General features: G+C 39.7%; 1 protein-coding gene across 1 annotated transcript in view; it reads right to left on the bottom strand.

Annotated features, from left to right (window-relative positions):
- Positions 1-305: 305 nt before the first annotated feature.
- Positions 306-14,013, bottom strand: part of FKTN (fukutin) — a 17,030-nt gene continuing 3,322 nt past the window's right edge. The window contains exons 2-9 of the mRNA XM_014309928.2: positions 13,025-13,084; positions 11,025-11,228; positions 9,262-9,539; positions 8,392-8,524; positions 6,607-6,736; positions 5,397-5,530; positions 5,042-5,169; positions 306-2,001 (exon numbers count right to left, since the gene is read on the bottom strand). Of these exons, the coding sequence (XP_014165403.1) occupies positions 1,788-2,001; positions 5,042-5,169; positions 5,397-5,530; positions 6,607-6,736; positions 8,392-8,524; positions 9,262-9,539; positions 11,025-11,228; positions 13,025-13,084 (1,281 nt within the window). The 3' untranslated portion in view covers positions 306-1,787. The remainder of the gene's footprint in view (positions 2,002-5,041; positions 5,170-5,396; positions 5,531-6,606; positions 6,737-8,391; positions 8,525-9,261; positions 9,540-11,024; positions 11,229-13,024; positions 13,085-14,013) is intronic.

Here is a 14,013-nt window from a genome sequence, read left to right as displayed (position 1 = left end):
CCAATCTGCATCCAAGCAGGAAATCTCTGCCAGAGCACTGCACAGAGAGTGACAGGAGATGTGCAATGTGCCATCTCTCTGTGCAACTGAAGGATCCTTTCTCCTACATGTGGGCTTCTGCCTTATTCAGAGTATCTTTACTGTATCCAAGTATCTTTATTAAAAAATAAATGCTCAAAGACAGTGAGTCAATAAGCAGAATAAGAAACATTTCAGGATTTTCCTCTATGCATTATGTCATGATAACTGCAACAAAGTGTGTTAAATGCTGCCCAAGATGACAAAACAAAGGATGAAACAGCATCCCAAGTTGCAAATTAGACTCTCCTTTTAATCAGTGTTAAATATACACTTGTATCTTCTGAAGAGAAAACATTTTAACCTGAAGAATACCTTACAGGTATAATCAACTATTCAAGACATCCTCCCTTTCAGGGACATGCATTTTTTTTCATTAGTCTTTTCATCTACAAAGTAAAAAATTTTGACAGATTATAATTTTCTGAGAGCATCTTTTCTTTCACTCTTAAACATTTATCACATCTGAGAAACTCACAGACTTACTGCATGTTATTACACCAAGAAGTTCAGGACAACAGAGTTATGAGCATGGAAACCACAAGGACATTCACTTTTTTTTTTTCCATTTTAAGGAAAAGGTACAGAAAAAATTCTACCTGAGAAGTTATCCCTTATAATATCATGGTTACTTTAGCAAGTGAATGGTGTTAGCAGGATTTTACATCTCTCTCTTCTTAACCAGGCAGAACAAAGTTACCATCCAATTGAAGAGCCAGCCTGACAAGTTGTTGCCAGAAGCTGAACAATTTACTCCAATGTTTCAGTGACAGGAGAAACTGAAACTGAGAGGACTGGCAGGATTGCTGCTGCAAATTTGATGGAACAGTTGGTATTTGTACACATTTCTCCTTTCCCTTAAAGAGAAGCCTCTGTTCTGTGGAACAGAAAACTGTGAATAACCCCCATTTCTATCTACTTGCAGGAAAGCAGGGATAGCTGTAATTTGCTAAAAAACAGTAAAACATTTTACAGGGAGAACACAAGGACTGGGATATTAAAACCAGAATTTTATTTCTTTTCATAGGGAAGCCATCCCAGCAGCATGCACCTTCACATTCTTTAAGAAGGACAAATTGAAAAATGTCCAGTGTCAATAGTTTCTCCTTCCATTCACTTAGTGTTCCACGATTACCAGATACCTCCTGGATGTAAAGCAGGTGGTCACACAGGTTCTGTGCCACAGAAACATTCCACTCCAAAGAGCAACCCGTTGCTCATGGTAGGGATGTACCAGTCTCAAATCAAGCACATTTGAGGTACTCGTAAATCTGGTGTTTTGAAGTTAAACAGTCACACATCTCCTTTGAAAAAAGAGTAACTTCTCTGAGATTTTCCCATCCTAACCTTCTCTCAAGCTTGAGAACTGAACAGTCTGAAGGTTTTGATGATCCCAGGAATGTCAAAGCCACCTGGCCACTGTTTACATTTAAACAGTCAACTGCCCATAAGTCCACTGCAGTCCTCTCTACTCCCTTTGTGCAGCTTTTCTTTCAGCTTCCCTTCCCTCCAGTTGCTTTTCATCTTCTCCTTTAACCAGGTGGAAAAAGCACAATGAAGGTGAAGAAAACACCTGTTAAGCAAAGGGAGGAAAATGCCTCCTCAGGAAACACATGGGGCATTACAAAGGAAACAGATGCCGATGCCTTTGGGCACTGGGAAGTCACAAACTGACAGTTCTGGTGAGAGGCTCTGCCAGCAGACAGGGGTCAGTAGATTTGGATGACATTGTCCCACTCATCAATAGGCCAGATTCCGTTGTCCTGCACATTGAAGGGTGAGCTCTTCCAGTCCCATGTCTTCACAGGCACCTTCCACTCTGGGCCGTAGTTGGCCTCCACGTACTGCAGGGTTTCGCAGGGCACATGGACCTTGAGTTCCACAAACTCAGTCCAGCACAGAGTAAACTTGGGAAAGAGATACCTGTGCCAGAACAAAAGGGTGTGGTCACTGGCAAAAGGCTAGAATGCACCTCTAAGTAAGTTCAAGGAGAAAGCAAGCAACTGCGGCAAGTGGCTGTGTTACATTTATGCTGTTTTTTCTCTTACACACTGGACAAGGGTGTTATCAACAGTAAATGGTGAACATTTGCTTCATGCGCTTAGGAAGAAGCCTTCCTAATTCTTTTGTTGCTTGTGTTCACATCATTCTGCCACCTATAGGTTCATCCCTGCCTCTGCTTTGCCTGTTACAAATGGGATTTAATAGTTACCCCTTTTAGAAAGCACTGCATGCTTACAGCAGTGGCTGCTCACAGGTAAATTTCCAGCACATGAAGTCGAGGTGTCAAACAATATCAAAGTCTACCCACTATTCCTGCAGAGGATCCCTCCCACTTCTGAAGCTCTGAAGACTTCCATACAAAAACAATTTTAAAAAAAAGTGATCCTAAAATTCCTTTTCACAGGTTAAAATGAAACCATAAGCACTTTGTCCTTTTAAAAAAGGTTTGTGTATTTGGGTGATGAACTAGAACTCCCCCTCCATCTTCTTGCAAGCATGAAGTTAATTTAATTTCTAAGCTCTCAGCAAACAATATAATAAAATAAAACAATTGTGCTTCATATGCCTTAAGTGGAGGGAAAGAACAAAGTGATCAAGCATTTTTTGGATATATATCCAGAGACTGCTGATTAAACTAAACTCTTACACAAAGTCCTCTTTGTTAAAAATCTACAGAATTAGCTCATTTTAAGGACTAAAGCAAACAGTGTGGATTTGATTCCCAGACTCAGTTTTTGTAGATACTCATTCCCTGCTGGAAATTACAACTGTCCAATATTAAATTTGCAAACAAAGAAGCCTCAACTGCTGCAACTCAAGACAGTATCAGGAGGATGCACATGTTTGTGTCAGGAATGCTGACGAAATGTTTGTACACATGGAAAAGCAAACCACACAGCCAGACTGTGAGGGTTCGAAACCATCTCTCCAAGGAAACAGAGGCTAAAAATGACTATGAGAAATATTTTAGGGACTCAATGAGAAATGCTCTAGCTCTCCACCCTCTAATCTAGATGTACACAAAGTATGCCTGTACAAATATTTAGCTTTCTGTAGAAAACACCTTCTACGCTTCAGTTTTAATCTTAGAAAAGAACTTCTACCCTCCTCTGTGATGACCCAGTAGCAATCAGCAATCTCTTCTGACACTATAATTCCTTTAAAACTGTGAGAGTATATTTAGGATTCAGCATGAGCAAACAACCATTTCTCTTCTGACTGACCTCCTCACTTTTGTCTTCCTCCAAAACTCTGACAGGGCTGGAGATTAAGCAAAATTGAATGTCATTCTGGTGTTGTAAATAGTTAGATTAAGCATGCCAAGTGCTCCCACATCTCACAGTAACAAAAGCTGGGTCTCTTTTTTTTCTTTGAGGGTGTATTTGGAATAACACAAGTCTGGAATTACTTGGCTAAGGATTCTGAACAGCTACAGATCTGACATGGCTCAGGGCCTTTATGGTGGTAAACAAGCAGTTTTCCTGGTCTTTTTCTGTGTGTACTAATCTAAGAAACACCAGCTCAGAATTAGAGGCTTGGCTTCCTTATGATGCTATGCCTCAACAAAGTTATTACTGAACAAGAAAGCTATGTTTGGAACTTTTAATAAGCTACCTCCAAAAATAACTATGAGGCTACAAGAAAAGGAAAGTTTTGTGAAAGATGGAGTTCCAAAAGAGCTGTAATATCCAGGGATACAAAATCTGGAGTGCAGCACAGGGTCACACTGATCCCCAGTTCTCATGTCTTGGACCAGTTATTATCAAAAAAACAGGGGAAAAACATATCTCAAGTATCCAAGGTTTGATGGAATTTTGAAGGAGCAGTGTCAAGTCCATTGGCATGTAAACAGCTACTGCAATTTAGATGCAACAAGAGCACAAAGAGGAGGAAGGAAATTTATTGGTCAGCTTGCTTTTCAGAATGCACCACACATGAAAACTGGAACTGCTGCTATATTCTAAAAAAAAAAAAATACTTTGCTATATAGCACATCTTCTGTGGGGATATTCCAAGAGCTCTTTCTTTTGTCTATTTCTAAATGTGCCTTTGGAAGCTGGTTATCAAAATATCTTTCCCAGTCTTTATTTATCACTTCAGAACAAAGATAACTAAGACAAGGATTTAGACATTATCTCCAACTGGATGACAGTGCTCACTAAATTCCCATTAGCTAAATACAAACAAATACATTTCAGGCAAAATATGAAAGATAATGAAATCCTATAGAAATCTACAAGATTTTCAACTAGTCTGCAGCAATCTCCTTCTGAGTGAAGCATATGATTGAAAGAAATAAATCTAATTATCAAAACCCATATTCAGTTTGCTAAATTGACTGGGATTAAATCATTAAATTAAATTATTAAATCATTGCTGATTTAATACTGAAAGGTGTGAAACAAGAAACATGGGATCCTATTCAAAATTCCATTTTGAGAACATGAACAGTAAGGCCTGCAGGAATTGTCTGTGTTGCTGTCACAACCCAGTATTCCAAATTGCTACCTCAAAATCCCAAATTGTGGGCTTTTCTGTGGAAGGAGGGTTGAGGCTTTTTGCCATAATACTTCCTCATCAAGACAGATGCCTAAGGATTAGTGTTCTGCTACAAAATTAGATTGTGCAATAAACACTGTTTTAGAGATTTTTTTTCTCATCTAGGGTGCTTATGTAACTGGGAGGCCTGTCACAGTCAGATAAGATCTGCTTGATGTATGATATGCCAGCCCTGCTTTTGATTTCACAAGAGATCTGACATTTACTCTCTAGCAAGGCACAGGACTGTTCTCTCTCTGCTTCACTGGTCTCAGAGTGCAGAATCTCCACTGATTCCCCTCTGACATCCACATTTCCACAAAGAGAACAGGCTTTGCCAGGCAACAGCACACAAAATGCCATCAGTAAACACTAGCTTGTTCAATTTCTTTCCTACTAGTGGTACAAATCCAGTTCTTACTTAAATTTCTTGCCCGATTTGGCCTGAGTTCCTCCATTCCATATGTGGTCATCCTCTTCATAGAAGAAAAAAATGTCAAGTTTCACATCATCTTCTCCCTGAAAAGAGAGTTCCAAGCTGTCTTCCACCTGGAAGACAAAAATACACACTGTATATACACATAAAAATATAAAGCAACTTATGTCAGCAGAAAACAAATTCATTTTCATTAGATATACAGATATATTTCTATTCTGACTGAAGAAAACACAGTAACTCTGCATTGTTTTTAATATTAAACACTTCTGCAACTGAAGTCAAAGTTACAAATCTACAGAAACACACACATGAAGTAAAATATTCATTTTCTATGTACCTTGCCAAATTTGTGCTTCAGTGGCAACCCTGCTTTCTGAAAGGCTGGAATGATATCTGCTTTGTAGTCCCTTATAAAGATTCCCAAATCCACATCTTTGCTGTGAGGAATGACATTGCACTGCCTAAACCAGCCTGAGGGTGAAAAATAAAGCAGAAAAATCCCAAACTAGTTAACTCAGGAACGTGAATTTAATAGAAACAAAGCAACACAAAAATGAACTGCCCTAAGATCACCAGGCAAAAGTCTTTGACTTTTGAGGCCATAAACAAGACTTCTGCCTTTTTTTAGTATGGGATGAACCACATAGAAGGAAACAAGTATTACTGCACTTATGGCCATGTCTCTCCCTTCAGAAAGCCAAGAATGTCAGAGAAAACAAAGATAATGTATCTTCAGTTTCCTAATTTAAATGCATTAAAAAAAAATTCCTTATGTGGGACCAAATCTAATCAGCAGTTAACAGCTACAGGGCCACAGCTGTGCTTCTGATTTGCAACTATTGTTTTACACTGCATCCAAGATGTTAATCATCTTTCAATCACCACTGCAAAGCAGAAAGACACAAAGTGGGACATTCTTTTGTCTGTTTCATTAAGGCATCTTTTAGTAACTCTTCATTCAGAAAATTGTATTTCCTAGTATTAAAAAAATACAAGGCAAATGTGAACACATGAGTCTTCACAAAGAATCCTCACCAGTGATAAGACACTTGTACCTTCAGCAGAACTGAAAATTTGCATTACCTACTCTAATGGACTGCAATTTTATTAAAAGTTTGTTTTGAAAGAAAATAAATCAATGTAAACTGTACTTTAGAAGTCAGTGACAAGCATCTTATTGCATGGGAACAAAAACAGGGTTAGAGTGTACTTGGACAGCAGAACAATGTGCTCATTACTGCATTTTCCAACTGGCACTTCAGTGAATTCCAAGTCACACAAATTAGGGAACTGTTGATTACTTCCTAGCAGGGATGAACACAACACAGGTAATTGCTAACAACACTAAATGCTTCACTGGAAATTTGCTCAGCATCTCTGCTGCTCAGGTTTCTAAAGAAAAAGCTTTTTTTCAGGAGAAAAAAGGCCTATTGCAATACAGTTATTACCCCAGTACTTTTGGCCTCTGCTGACATCACAAGCAGTGGAGGATGAAGTGTTTAAAGTTTCAGGTGAGTTTAAAAATGCAACACAACACAAATTTTTACCAAGACATGTTCCACTGCTCAGCCAGAACTTCACTCCCAAGTTATTTAGTGTCAGGGCAGCCAGATGAAGCAAGGATTTTGCCTTTTTCCTGAATTCCACTGCATCAAGAGAGGCATCATCAGGATACAGCTGGAAGGTAAGAGTAAGCAAGTTACTATCAGAGAGCAAACTTGCCCCTTTATTTTTTCAGGATCCTAGGGAAAAATAGCATTAAAAAATTTACTTAAGTAATACCTGGGCCAATATCTGTTTTTACACACACAGTTCATGTTCAGAACATGCACTGGAATGACAGAGTGGAAATTAAAACTCTGAATCATCAACCTTCCTTTTTTTCCCTAACCACAAAAATGAAAATTCACATTATAGTAGACTATAATAAGAAAATATGTATTAGACTCTGATTCTCAGCAGTTGGCAGCAACATGGGTGAGCCCTTGTTCTGCACATGATGAAGTCAGTTCCTGGAGTCCAAGGAGAACACAGGGACAGAATCAGTCCTTGCCGGCACATCAAGGCTTTTCCAAGCTCCAGAACTCCATGATTAATTTATTTGGCGCCACCAAGTGTTAGAGTTGGGTGTTGAGTTTTAAGGAGAGCTGGCAAGGAGAAACGGTGTGAACACAAAAATCTTCCAGACAAAACTGTCGCAAGGTCTGCCGTCCCTGCAAAGCCAAAACCAACATGGGAGGCTGGGCAAACATTACCAATTCTAACAAAGGAACAACCACTCGGCTTTGTGATGGATTTCTTTTAAGAGCTCTTGGGCAACAAGCAGCCGAAATAAACTTTTCAAAACAGGTGCAAGCTGCTTGTCTCAGTGTAAAGCTCCAGCAAAGTTCAATAAACATTAGGGGCACATTTTCTCTGCCTGTGGTGATTTCTGCCTGGAGGTTGAGTGGATTATATTTTTCTGTCTTCCAAACATGAAGGGACAACACATGGATGCCCTTGTGACCCTCCCTGCTACCCAAACAAGGGTTTGCAACCTGCTAGAGTGAACAGGAGTGGTCCTCCCTTTCCCCAACACCTGAATGACTGCAGACTGGAGCCTCCAATGCCCTTTTCCCCCCTTCCATGAACTCAGAGATGGCTCGGATTCAGTGGCCTGACTCTGACCCTGTAGTCTTAACTGTGAGCTCTTGATCACTTTATAACTCATATGCTTTCCAAGTTAGGACAAAATGCCCCCCCACACTACAGCAGAGGCATTTTTATCTGCTAAATCAAGCAGCAAAATTCTAAAAACAATGCTATGAATAGTGGTGAAAACATTAGCTTACACAGTCAGAAAAGCAATTGAATCAGTCACTTTGGAATGTGACCATTTCAGATAAGCCAAATGAGGAACATGGAACTACATGACATAGTTCAAAAAATGTGAAATTAAACACTTCTCAAAATTTCGAGGACTGCTGTAAGGAAAGTTTTCAGCCATGAAGACACACAAGTTTTATTTGTGTCTCTAATAAAACAAGTTAGTTTTATTTACATAAGATCCATGTAACGGTAAAGGTGTGTAAAAACTATGGATATGTTGGTTCCCTCTTTGGAAAAAATGTGCTCACAAGTCAAAAAACAAAAAAGGCCATGATCTTCAGGTAAAGTTTTGATTTCATTACCACTTAGTAAGTCTGTGGAATGAGAATCAAGTTTTGCATTTAGCTTTGTGCATGTGAACAGTACCATTTAGGTCAAAAAAAATCAGTGAATTGTTCTTAGGTTTGGGTCCATCAGTGAAAATACATATTTCATCTCAGAGACACCACCCAGTTACCACTAACCTGAAAGAAAGCCCGAGCTTCTCTGTACCTACATTCAAGAAATCTAGAGTGGGACATCTCCTCTAGAAAACTGGACGGATTTTTTGGAATTTGAACTTTTAAGTCATCAATGGAAACAAGCAGAAGTTCTGGCCTGCATGGAAAGAGAGATAATATATTACCCTATTTAATTCCATTACAAATCTTATGGCACTTTATCCTTTAACTCAGGTTATAATCTTAATGCACACTACTGGCAGTGATCCCTCTGTCCAAATACAGGCCAAACCAATTATAAATGAAAAAAAGCAACAAGAGCTTCACCAAATTCCCCACACATTTCAAAACTTTGTTTAAAAACAATTCCTACACCTCCAAACCCCAAGCTGGTTTGTCAGATCACTGATTCCTTTACTGACTCATGACTTGAATTTGTTCAGAGATGTTGTTCAGTGCATCTTAAAATTCAGGCTGTTTGGTTGTCTAAGTATGGGATGCACTTCAGAATCAAATTTTCCTCTGTACTTTGAAGCTATTTCCTTTTATAAACTATTCAGCCTTCATAACAATTGAAGAGGGATTATTTAACAGCTTACACATCTTCCTTCGAACATTTAGGCATATAACTCATACAGATTCCATGCTTTAAAAGGATGAAGGAAAGGGGTCAAGTTAATGGAAAAAGTTAAACAGATTTATTCTGATGTGTGAAATGCCTCAATATTTTTCTCATTTTCTCAGAAACTGTATTCTCAAAGCTTGCACTCTGGGGGGTCTGACTCTGAGCTGAATCTTAGGACCTGACTACAGGAAAGAGAGCAGTTTTACACACAGAGGAAGGAATTTTGGGAGTGCCATGGTGGCTTTCTCCTTCCCCTGTTGTGAGCTCACTTTTCATAGGCTCCAGGGTAGCGGCCGAAGTGGAGTTTCCGGAAAGGCACAAACTTTCTGTCCATGTGTTGCTTGAGCCTCAGGGGTCCGTGCCAGAGGAAATTGCCACTCCTCTCATAGAAGACCACCAGGTGAATGGCATGGGATGCCAGTTTGAATATGTAGTGCAAGGGAATTTCCATCCCAGACAAGTCATCCATCCCATCCAAGCGGGGGTCCTTGTTTATAATCTTTAGCCACTGGAACCCCATCTTCTCAGCAGTTCTAAACAGGCCCACCTGAAAAAGAGGAAGACAGGAGGCAGAGCAGGCTAAAGATTAGAGAAACCTAAAATTGGAAGCTAAATGCTTATTACTAACTCACACCATTCCTCATTTTCATTTTTTAATCAGGCTTAAGCACAAATGAATCAAAAGTCTCTAAGAGCTTGAAGACCAGCAGTCACAAGCAATTCCAACCACCTTCTTTCCTTGTCTTAAATTTTGTCCTTCAAATTACAAAATAAAACAACAAATAAATGTTGTAAACCATGCTTGGATTAGGTATGTTCCTTGCCATAGCACCCTACCCTGCACTGTGAAACTATTCTCTAAAATTGTTCTTCTGCCAAATTTGGTGTTCCTAAGTCCTTGAATAATAACACAAAAATGATTAGTCCAAAACCTTCTTTTGTGGGGCAAATAAAAATCTCACCAAACACTAAGCACTGCCCTCAAGTAACAGGATTTCATATTTCTACAAAGGGAATTAAATTCTGGCTGATTTAAAACAAAACCAAAACAATCAGCACCTGAAGAGCCTTTCAAATCCCCCCCTTGAAATGTTCTGTATAAGCATATCAGCTGCTCCCCTGAATGATACAGAAATTACCAGTGAGACACAAAGCAATGGGAAAATGGATTTATCTCAGTGTGTTGCCATACAACTTTTCTCTTAGTTTCTGGAATTCCTTCACACCTGTGGGTAAAACAGCTGCCCAATTAGGCCCAGAGTGACACCCTTCTTCACTCAAGTTTGTCAGTGAAATAGTCACTGATCATTTCAGTGTCTTCTGCTTTTTCTAATTAAATATAAAATTTAAAAATTAAAATTTAAAAAATTAAATTTAAAAAAAGGGAAAAAAAAGCTGTTTGTCACTGGTATTTTTAGTCTGTAGAAATTATTCTAATAAATATTTCCAGATGACACTTAATTGATGAAATAATATTGGATTTAAAATTGTCCTTCATCACATGCTACACCTCTATTTTTAACACAGCCATTAAAAATGTCGTAACACCACAGAGAACCAGAGATACCATTAAGTATCAGCAATACATTAAGTGAAATGGTATTAATTACAAAGATGTGCTAAAATAAATGTAAATCAGCAGACTGTGATAATTGTCACATCAATAACTGCATTTCCTTCTTGATAAATTCCCAAACTCCAGATCTATAACTGATGCACCTACATTACAGGCTCCAGGTTCTCCTTCTTCCTTTCTAACAGACCTTCTTTCTTTCCTTCTGGCATAGACTCTGACTACCAGTGGTTTTTTTTAATATTGCAGACAGCTTCTAAAAAGTTTCAGCTATAAATTACTCCTAATGTATCCAGGCTAGTAAATGGGCAACTTTTACTTTCAAACAAAGTTTCCTCTGCCTACAATATTACCACCACATGAATTCAGATACAAACATGGAAGCATTATGTGACAACATCAAAGAACATCAAAGAATGCATTAAAATACACAAATGTGAACAGAAAACACGCACTTACATCATGTTTCCATGTTTTGTCTAGTAGTGCAAAGGTAGTGAAGTCTCTTGGAGCACAGAAGTATTTGCATTCTGGGCTGGGGCCATCAGGAGAGCTTCTGATCTGCTCAATGTCTTTATCAACCAATCCCAGAATCAAAGGATCGATCAAATACACTGGAATATTGTGACTGGATATTAATACCAGGAATTTCCTAACCACGTGCTGTTTGAGAGAGGACAGAAAGACCATCTTTGCATTAAAACTCTTCGACAGAAAGACACCCCAACCCACTGAAAGAAGGAAATCTTATCCCCCAAATACATCCTCTGAGTGTACACTTCACTTCCACAAACAGTTGTGAGGCTGAGTGAGAAGGAGGGATGCAAATGCCACACAGAATTTGGATTCTGTCTACCCAGGGTACTCGATGTTGCATAAGGAGTAAAAAAGCTGCAGCAAGAATGTTCTGTGCCTAATGCAAGGGGTTATTAACTTGATTCAGTGGAGAACATTAATCAAGCACATTTAAATGTCCATGGCACACAGAAACCACTTAGAGCAGCCACAGTCACCCTGCCACTTAAATGTATTCAACTGTAACATTTTCATTTAAAGATTTTAAAGCTCTGGCTTCAGGGAGATGTGAAAACATGAGCTCAGGATGTGGGTCAACAACAGAGTTTTGGCAGCAGCATCACCTGTGTGATACAGGCACAAGCAAGGCCACCCTCACAGTGATTTTAGCTACACAAAGCTGAAAGGTGAGTCATGTGCTCGTATTACTTCTGTGACCAAAACTGGCACACCAGAGTGATGAACAGGAAAAAAATCTGTGCAAAAGTATCCACCTTCCCAATCCATCACTGCTCCAGGAAAACAGATGCTTTCAGCTGAAACTTAAATAAGTTAAAAAAACCATAACGATAGCCAAACATGGCCTTGATGTTAAGTCACCACGAGAAATTAGTGTTCAAATTTAGTATTTTGGACACATCGCTGCAGGGACTCTAAAGAAAGCCTGAAGTGCAGCAGGTGGCAGGATCATGGCACATCCTTGATCTCAGAAGAGCAAGTTAAACCTTTAGGAGAGCTCTGGAAAGCCCCCTGTGACCATGACACCTCACATGGTCTGGATTTTCTCCAGGGACAGCTCTTAGCCAGAGCACCTTCCCTCCTGCTCAGCAGAAACCAGGCCTTTAAATGGCCATTCTGCTAATTAGCAACATTATCATGTTGCATCCAAACCGAAAGGCAGCCAGCTCCCAGCACATCCTTCTCCTTAACCATCTGTGCTGTTTTTCCACTGGGAGATCAGTTAACAAAAAGTCTTCTGTAAAACTGTTTCCAAACAAATCCCAACTACAAATATGACAAGGGACCTTCTGATTCCCCAGGGTGGGTGTTTTTGGTTGCATGCAATCTTGCAAGACACAATATCCCATTTCAAGCACCTAAGAGCACTCCCAGCACTAGTCATGAGGGCTGGAATGCAGTTGGGGAATGCAGAAATTGACATTTTCCGGCTTGGGAAGAGCTTTACAACCCAGCACAAGCAGGTAACAGAACAGAGACCAGCAGGTTGAACACCTGCAGTGGACAAAGGAGGGTTGTGTGCCCCAGGAGCTTCTCAGAGCAACAAGGAAGCTGCATGGCAAAGCAGGCAATCTGTTCAACACCCAGCTTGAAAGGACACAAAACCCTGGATCAACACTTCTGTCTCAGAAAGAACAAGTGTTTCTTCCTAAAATATTACCAACAAATCAAAGGACTGCATTGGCAAAGGCTGTGAAGATGTAGCTATTTCTCAGTTTTACCTTACAGGGATGTTTCCATACTCTCTTTACTGAGCAAAGTTACAAAGTGTATTGAGCAAAGTTACAAAGTGTATCTCTTCCTCCTTCAAAACAGAAAGAGCCCGGTGACAGTGAGAAGAGTGAGAACTGGACCCTGGATTTGCAGTTCCAAGTGAGTTCTGAGACTTGTAGAAGAGCTGCATGAACCAGCGACACTGTACATACCCATCTAGTGCTGTCTTGGCCTGACTGGCTTCCTCTGGCTTTGGAAAAAGCTGCTCCATTCTATCAAAACAAAACAAAACAAAACAAAACAAAAACCAAAACAACAATAACAACAACAACCAAAAAAAAAAAAACAAAAAAACAACATAACAAAAAGAAGGGAAGGGAAAGGGAGAAAGAAGAGAAAAACCCCAAAGTTTCAGCTGAATCCTTGTTTTCTTAACATGACATCCAGGGGCATTTATCCACCTCATGGATAATGGAGTTGTGCCTCTGGTCATGCAGCTACAGTGCTGAATATGAAATCATAAACAACTGCCATAGCTTAAATATATTTAGAAGGACAACCCAAGCCTCAGGGACCTCCAAACATGCAAGCATTGAGTGGTGAGGCCTCAGGTTTCCAAGCCAATGTGCCAGCAAATGTAAAATAGGTGGATGACAAACCCTGTCAGGCAAATACCACAGGGGCAGGGACATGGCACTGTGCCTCAGTCTTTCCAGGTGTAATCCTAGACAATTCAATTTTAAGGACAGCATTTTCACGTGAGAGAGTCAAGGCAGCTCGCGGCTCAGCTTTTTGGCTTTTCCAAAGCCCTGAGAATTTCTCAGTTGTTGTTTAAAAAACAGAAACGGTGAGAAAGAAGTTGAAGGTTGCAGCAGCTGCCACTGACATTGCCTGCACTTAATAAGGAAAGAAAAGCCAAAAAACAAGTCAGGGTGCTTTGAAACCTACATGATTCTTCTGTGAAAATAAAGGGAGTTCCTTTGTCGAATCAGAGTTGCAAATGTAAACTAAGAGCCACCAGAGGATTTAATTTACAGTAACATTCACTTCCTTTGCTGTTGCAGAAAATCACTCGCCTGGACGTTCCAGGTGAGGTATAAAAAGAGGTACAAACAGCATGCCAGGTATAAAGCAGGATTTAAACTGTGGCATCCAGCACTTTAGGAGCACTGAGTCACAAAACCCTAAGGCGACTGCAAAA

The sequence above is a fragment of the Geospiza fortis genome, unplaced genomic scaffold (genome assembly GCF_000277835.1).
Source record: "Geospiza fortis unplaced genomic scaffold, GeoFor_1.0 scaffold208, whole genome shotgun sequence".
In the NCBI taxonomy this organism is placed as follows: Eukaryota; Metazoa; Chordata; class Aves; order Passeriformes; family Thraupidae; genus Geospiza; species Geospiza fortis.
Note: the sequence above shows the minus strand (reverse complement) of the source record. Positions and strands in the feature narration are given on the sequence as shown.